This window comes from Elephantulus edwardii, unplaced genomic scaffold, assembly GCF_000299155.1.
Source record: "Elephantulus edwardii isolate Elephantulus edwardi_28Jun2011 unplaced genomic scaffold, EleEdw1.0 scaffold00146, whole genome shotgun sequence".
In the NCBI taxonomy this organism is placed as follows: domain Eukaryota; kingdom Metazoa; phylum Chordata; class Mammalia; order Macroscelidea; family Macroscelididae; genus Elephantulus; species Elephantulus edwardii.
The window spans coordinates 7,826,525-7,834,514 of record NW_006399896.1 but is presented as its reverse complement, the minus strand read 5'-3'; the positions used below and the strand labels follow the sequence as shown (position 1 = coordinate 7,834,514).

At 34.9% G+C, this 7,990-nt stretch overlaps 1 protein-coding gene across 5 annotated transcripts in view; it reads left to right on the top strand.

The window, feature by feature from the left end:
* ARHGAP12 (Rho GTPase activating protein 12) overlaps positions 1-7,731 on the top strand; it is a 144,231-nt gene extending 136,500 nt beyond the window's left edge. For all 5 annotated transcript variants that reach the window (XM_006894581.1, XM_006894580.1, XM_006894579.1 and 2 more), the window contains 6 exons: positions 804-920; positions 2,133-2,231; positions 3,463-3,540; positions 3,648-3,782; positions 4,013-4,115; positions 6,141-7,731. In XM_006894581.1, the coding sequence (XP_006894643.1) occupies positions 804-920; positions 2,133-2,231; positions 3,463-3,540; positions 3,648-3,782; positions 4,013-4,115; positions 6,141-6,315 (707 nt within the window). In that variant the 3' untranslated portion in view covers positions 6,316-7,731. The remainder of the gene's footprint in view (positions 1-803; positions 921-2,132; positions 2,232-3,462; positions 3,541-3,647; positions 3,783-4,012; positions 4,116-6,140) is intronic.
* Positions 7,732-7,990: the final 259 nt, after the last annotated feature.

Here is a 7,990-nt window from a genome sequence, read left to right as displayed (position 1 = left end):
TTTGATTAACCTTTTCTAACACTCCACATTAATTTTTAGCGTTAAAATTAATAAATGACTAGAAAATATTCTGTCACATAACTTCAGCCTGTTGCTGACCTGGTCACCATGTAGCAATGTAAGCATATGAAAATTTGATTTAATACACTGTTGATACTCTGAACTCTCCCCAATGATAATTATTTCCAAGAAATTTACTTTTTGCAATTTTGTTGTTATAATAAAAGTATAAATTCAGTACTAGAAGTGATCTTTCTGATAAAAAATCTGTTCAATTAAGACATTCTGTAAAATGTCTCATTCTTGGCTTACATTTAATTGTTAGACTTAAAGTACAGATAATTATGATTATTATCCTAAAACCAGATATTTTGTTCAATAAAGATTGTGTGTGTGGGCCACCTCTTATTGTATATTATCTTTTTTCTTATTCAGTATAGGGATTTTATGTTTTTCTTATGGGTATATTTCAGTGATTTGACCTTCTAAAACTGAGTTAGAGAACATAAGTAACATCAGTTGTAAAGCAGTTAATATAAATTAGCATAATTTAGTAATGTGTCAGTACATGTTATGAGGTTTATTGAGTCAGTTGTTAGTGATGAAAATAAGGATTTTTTCATAACTTTGAAATTAGGTCTATATCCATTTGATTCTTTACATTTTACTCTCAAAGTTGGGATGAAATTATACTGTGAGTTTTACATACAAGATTGATATGCTTTGAGTTTGTAGTGAAAACAATTTTTTACTGAGAAATACTTATTTTATCAAGTCCTTAATATCTATTTTTCCACCTTAAGCCATGAAAGTATATAGCATAGATTCTTCGGAACAGAAAAAAACCAAGAAAAACTTAAAAAAGTTTCTTACACGACGCCCTACTTTGCAAGCTGTTCGTGAAAAAGGCTATATTAAAGGTAGGTGAGAGATATGAACTTTGGCCCAAATCCGAATAAAGGCATTATAAGTTAAAAATGGAAAAATTTCCAATCTGTAAAAGTGTTCTTGCTCTTTATTCAGAACATTTTCAATTATGGTAATTAAAATTGACTTTTTATGTGCCTAAAATATTTTACCTGAAGCACTAAATATACCTAAATACCAAACTAAGTTCTTAGAAAACCTGTATCAGAGTAGTTACTCTGATGTGATTGTTAGAAATTGTGAGAAAGAAGAGTTTCATTCCAAAAAAAGAAGTGTCAGAAGAGGGAGCTCTGGTGGCTCAGTCTTAAGGAGAAGTGCTGCTGCCAACTCAGAGGCATGTGTTTGAAGTCCACCAGCTGCTCCGTGGGAGGAAGATGGGGTAGTCTCCTCCTCACCCCATGTGATTTACAGTCTCAGAAAACCTGCTGGAGGATCAGCTATGAGTTGGTTCCACCTTGACAATAAATAATAATAACAGTGGTGATCCTCGGGAGCTCTGGTGGCTTAGTCTCCAGCACATTACACGGCTAACCCAGAGGCTGAGCCTCTGGCAATTTGACTGCACCAGCAACTCTGACAGAAAGATAGGCCATCTCCTCCGTGCAGTTTACAGCCTGGAGGGTCAGTTATGTATTGGTTCTGACTTGATGACAGTTAGGAAGTTTTTGAGAATCATAATCCCAAGCATATTGAATACTGTTTTAGAAATGACTTACTTTTTGCCGTTGCTCCAGCAGGTTTTCAGAGGCAGCTTGAGAAGGGGTTGCCCATTCTTCTCCTGCAGAGCAGCTGAGATTGCATTGCAGATTCTTACCACTAGGCTCCAGAGCTCTCCAGACAAGATAATTTAAAATAGTTATGATCACTATGAAGAATCTAAGATGATAGGAAAATGGAATGTGACTAGTATCGGGTTATTTTTTACTTGTCAGAAGGTTTTCCTAATCACATATTACCTGAGACCAGTGGTAGTGAGGAGTGTTCTGTGCAAAAGATAGACAATATAAAGACTCAAATGCAAGAATGAGGGTTTTAACAGAGCTTAGTGGGGATAAAAAAAAAAGAATTGTGTGAAGTGGAATATAAGCAGGGGACAGAATGCAGATCGCACTAAGTCAGTCATGGTTAGGTACTTGCACTAGGTAATCAATTTGTGAACCAAGTTTTGGGAAGGTAGTTTATTTTTAAAATGAAATCTCTTCCAGATCAGGTATTTGGAGCCAATCTGACTAATCTATGTCACAGAGAGAATGGCACCGTCCCAAAATTTGTGAAGTTATGCATCGAACATGTTGAAGAACATGGTAAGATTTTTTTTCCCTGTAAAAATCCCTAGAATGTTCATGATTTAGAATGATGTAGCTACAAGTTCCATGTAGTCATGAGGTCGGTGTTATGATACAAGCATCTTGTTTGCAGAATGTACATGTTTGCACCTGTTTCAAATTACAATGGTTGCAGACACCTACCAAATATTTAGTACTAGAGATAGCTGATTAAGTGTATGGTGTACTTTGAAGCCATTAGTAGTTGGCATTGACTTGAAATAAAGAGGGTGGTCATTGCAAAACTGAGTTGAGTAAGAAATGAATTGGCAGTGATTGTATGTGTTTACTTACTATTGAAAAGTTCATTTATAACAAAAATAAGATGATGTTTTAAAATGGTTAAATCAACTACAGAGTATAGAAATAGATCCTTTCAATAGAAATCCCTATAAAATTGAAGCTTATTTCTATTTTGGTTGATTTTAGCAGTTATGTTATTTGTATTATTTTTATTATATAAATTAAAAGTTTATTGACTATAGCACATTAACTTATATCTGTATATCATCAAAAACATCAGTATAATTAAAATAGTTCAATTTAACTTGTAATTTCTGCTAGTCACAGGTCTTTTGTCTCATTGACTCTTCTTAATCAGCCTGATAGTAAGAACCCTCATCTTCTTACCTTTAATTTGAAGTTAAAGGAATAGACCATTTGGATGTCTGAGTTAGTTAAGTCTCAGTTGTGTGGGTGTCAGCTAATGCTGTTTCACATCTGAAAGAAACTCTCCATCAAATTACTGATTATTTTGTCAAACCACTAGTTTACTCGCTGGCTTGTTTTGAATTTATTATGACAATGTATCATATACTTTCAAGAGAATGCTTTAATACTGCATTTACATTATCAAATGGGGTGCAAAAAAAAGGGCAGGCTCATTTTATCTGTGGCTTTATTTACGTTTTGAGCTTTCAAAATGTTGGCAGAAGTTTAAGTTACTATTACAGGTATTTGAAGTTTAATGTATTGCCTTGAACAGATAATAGTCAGCATTATAAATAAGACAGATTATTGCTATTTATTAAAGAGCATTCCCAGTGAATCTTCACCCATCTCCCCTGGCAAAGCATCTGTAAAGAACTCAGAATTACCCAGTTGATTTTAGGCTAATGCTCATGAATAAGAATTCCAAAGCATACAAAAACATCTTTGAAAAAGACAGATATTCAGACATAAAAATATTCTTTCATTATTGGTCCCTTAGGATTGGATATTGATGGAATTTACAGAGTAAGTGGAAACCTTGCAGTGATACAGAAACTAAGATTTGCAGTCAATCATGGTAAGATTATATTTCCTATTGTTACATTCAGAATAATTACTCAAAGCTGTACAAATTTATTTAATGTTGTTTTTTAAAAAATTTCCTGTTTCTATTCTGTTTTACAGATGAGAAGTTAGACTTGAATGATAGTAAATGGGAAGATATTCATGTCATTACTGGAGCACTCAAAATGTTTTTTCGAGAATTACCAGAACCTCTCTTTACATTTAATCATTTTAATGATTTTGTTAATGCAATTAGTAAGTATGTAATTGACTCAATTTCCCCCAAATATCCTCTGCAGAGATTAAGCCAACACATTATATTTGATCTTTGTTATTTTAAAAGTTTTTTCCAAAGGATTGCTTTGCTCCAGAAATTTAAAATGTGACCACCAGATGTCACTGTATATTACCAAATTTCTGCTTCCAACTGCCATTGCTTTCCATTTCTTAAGAACGTACTGCAAAATCTTTTCGCTCTTTTTCAGAACAAGAACCAAGACAGCGAGTTGCTGCTGTTAAGGACTTAATCAAACAATTGCCAAAACCAAATCAGGATACTATGCAGATCCTTTTTAGACATCTCAAAAGGTAAACAAAACAAAACACAACAAACTTAAATGTGAAATACAAGCAACATTTGAAGTCAAGGACAATCAGACGAGACCCACTATCAGAGCTCCGCCAGGCTTAGTAACAACTAGCTAGTGACTTTGACCTTCTTTCTGTTCTTTCTGGATAAAATAGTTTGATATGAAGAATGCATTCTTCTTGTTGTTGTTATGTGCCTTCGAGTTGCTTGCTCATAGCAACCCTGTGTGCAACAGGCCTAAACTCCGCTCTGTCCTGTGCCAATCGCACCATCTCCAATACACCCATCCCAATGACCCCAGTCACTGAATCAATCCACCTCATAGAGGGCCTTCCTCTCCTGCACCGTCCCTCTACCCTCCCAAACATGACGTCCTTCTCTAAGGACCGGTCTCTCCTTACAACATGTCCAAAGTCTGTTAGACGAAGCCTCAGAATCCTTGCCTCCAAGGAGCTGCCTGGTTTAACCCTTTCCAGGATGAATCTGTTTGTTTTCCTAGCAGTCCATGGTACCCTCAACATTCTTCTCCAGCATTAGATATTATAATGCATTAGAAATTATAATGTCCAATACAGAGTTGTTGTTGTTGTTAAGTGCCATTGAGTCATAGATGACTCATAGTGACCCTATGAATGCAAGACCTGAACACTTGTATAACTTTCATTGTTTCTCTAAGTTCATAGTTTCCTTCCGAAGGCAAGTTATTTTGGAAGTGGATGTCAGTCCTGCTTCCAAGCCTGTTTTAATCTGGGAGCTCCACCAAACACTGTCCACTATGGATAACCTTTATCACGTTTGAGACATCAGTGTCACAGTGTTTAGCATCACAGCAACCACAAGTATGTAATTTAAGAAAAAAAAAATGTTGGAAGTCTGTTAATACAGAGGCAAATTTAGTTACTAAATGTGATAAAGTAGTTACCCTAAAATAGACATTAGTGAAATGTGTGAATAAAATCCCACTTGACAGCATATAGCAGCCATACATCAACTAAAGATAGAAGGCAGGATGTCTATCTCTGACCCTCCAGTGGCTTGATAGAGAAAGCACTAGAATATTCTAGGTATCCCAGCGAGAAAGATTTTTAAGGAAATAAATTGAGTAGAGCAAAAATTTTAGTGTCTCTGTTCTAACGAGATGTTTTCTCCAACAACTAATTGAAGTATACTAGAATTATAACGCATTTTTACATCTGTATACATTTTTGAAACTAAGTGATAATATCACACATTCAAAGTTTATTGTCAAGTAAAAGGACATTAATGTTTCAATGGTGGAGTTGTCAGCTTCTGTGCAGAAGAACTGGGTTTGATTTCTAGCCCGTGTATCTGAAGCATTGCCACTATTCAGGAGCAGTATATAGTTGCTCTGGTGCCGAATATGCCATGGACTGTCAAAAGAACAAACAAATATGTCTGTGAGAACGTGCAGCCAGGGTGCTCTTTAGAGGCAGAGGTGGGGAAAATTCATCTCACATACTTAGATCATTTTGATAGAAAGGGGCTAGTTATTAGAAGACGACATCATACTGGGAATGGTGGAGGTTTGAAAGAAAGGAAGACCCTTAACAAAATGGATTAACACAGTGATATGAACAATGGACTCAATGAAATTAGTGATAAGTATAGCACGAGATTGGATTGGTATGAAACTATTCAGTAACACCTAATGCCAGCAAAATGTGGGGCTGAGCAGGCTATTTCAGAAGAGCTTTCAGACTAAGAAAGACTAGGAAGAAAGGATTAATGTTGTTTCTGAAAATTGAGCCAACAAAAACCTCATGGATCACAACAGGTCATTCCTGTACATGAGGTCAAATGCGCCGGCAACAGCATGTGTAAATGCCGTAAAGAAGGCATCACATGGCATTGTTACTAAATCCTGCTTGTGTCTCCTAAGAAAAGTGAGCACTATTTCTCTTTTCAGAATGCATACTGTTAGATAAATAACTGTTGGTACATCTGAAGAATGTTCCCGCTCTGTTTTATATTTTCTCTTTTAACAACTTTTTTTTCCCCCTTAGAGTTATAGAAAATGGAGAAAAAAATCGAATGACCTATCAGAGTATAGCAATTGTTTTTGGTCCCACTCTGTTAAAGCCAGAGAAAGAGACTGGTAACATAGCAGTTCATACTGTGTACCAAAATCAGATTGTAGAATTAATTCTTCTGGAATTAAACTCCATCTTCGGACGCTGAGTCTTACTGAAACCTGTGGAACAGAAGAAGCTGGATTCCGTCAGATTTCAAATCTTCATAGATGATGTATTTTCATTTTGGACCAAGTAGTGACTCTGGTTTTGCACTTTTTTGAGGGATCAGAAGGGAGGGGTAGCCATCAAGATGTGTTAGGCCCTCATATTTGCTGCTTTGTTGCAAGTTGATAAAATTGTGTATAATTTGGGGTTACTTTTCTCCTGAATGTGTGCATTTCGTACTCTTGAATTTTAGTAAAAATCAAAACTTGCAATTCTAACCAGGCATATATACACTGGATAATTTGATGAAAAAAAAAACAGCTGGTTGGTTTTTTTTTCCTTTCCTAAAACTGGATAATATAAAATCTTTTTTTATGCCTTGTAGCTTCATTACATGTAGGCTCATCACCTGATATATAAATAGTATCAGTTATTTTGAAAATACTCGGGCATTTTAAACAAAATGAAGTATATCCGTTCTGAAACCTGTGTATTTCTTCTTCAGGGTTTTTGCATGCAGTGGCATTTGTAAATGCTAAAGTTCATCATAACCCAGATAGAATCCCTTGATGAAGGGACTTCACTGTGTTACACAGCCTCTTTTCTGGGTATCTTTGCTTGTATGGGCAGCACACTAATAAATACTACATTGAACACTGTGACATACTGGAAATTTTATTTAGCGTAAGTCATTTCAGGGTAATTTTAGGTTATATGTGCTACACTGAATTGTAGCTAACAATTCTCATTATATCTAGTGCCATACTGAGTTCTTGATATGACCCTGTGGAAATAGACATTATTTGTTGTAAATATATGCTAAAATTTTAATGCCCTGTAGCTTATGTATATTATGTTGTTGTATAGTCTGAGTACATTCTAACTCTACATTTCTAATCATGGTATCGGTATTGGTGTAGCTGATCTTTTCTGTGAATATTAGGTTTCCTCCAGTTTCCCATTATTTGGGAAAGGTAACTGAGTGCACTTTTAGGTTTAATTACATTTACAGGCAAATCACTGTAATGCAAATGGTACTGGAAAAATACTGAATAGACTTGCTAAATGGTAAATGCACTACAAGAGGAAACTTTTAGATTATTTAATATGTACAGAATACATTAGAAAAAAATAATTACAAAATCCTAACTCTGTAGTATGCATAGTTGAAAACCCATACATAAATTAGATGGCTGTTGGATGGAAAAGTGACATTGCTAAATTTGAGAATTTCTTTTTACATTACTAATGTAGATTGATTTGTATAATTAAAACAGGGTTTGGAAAGTTTTGTTACAGGGAGCATGGTTGGTTGCAGATTTTTTTAAATGTATTTTTCTAGATTAACTGCTGTATATGAAATGTCTAATCTGAATAAAGAAAACTATAAGAGGCTTAGAGATTTTTCCATTGGAAATGTGCATTTTTGTTTGTTTTTTAATCTACTGCATATTCTTATACCTCGTTTTAAAAAAGTTGAACCCAATATTTCCTGTGGTAAATATAATATTTTCCTTCACACCTTTCTTATGCCTGCTGTGTCATCATCCTCTTCCACCCTCACTCATTTTAATTTCTTCATCAATATTTGGGAGTGATTGGTTTGTGGCCCAAACTCTTCTTATTAGGATTGTATTTATAATATTAAGATTGCCTTCCTTGAAAAAAAAAAATTT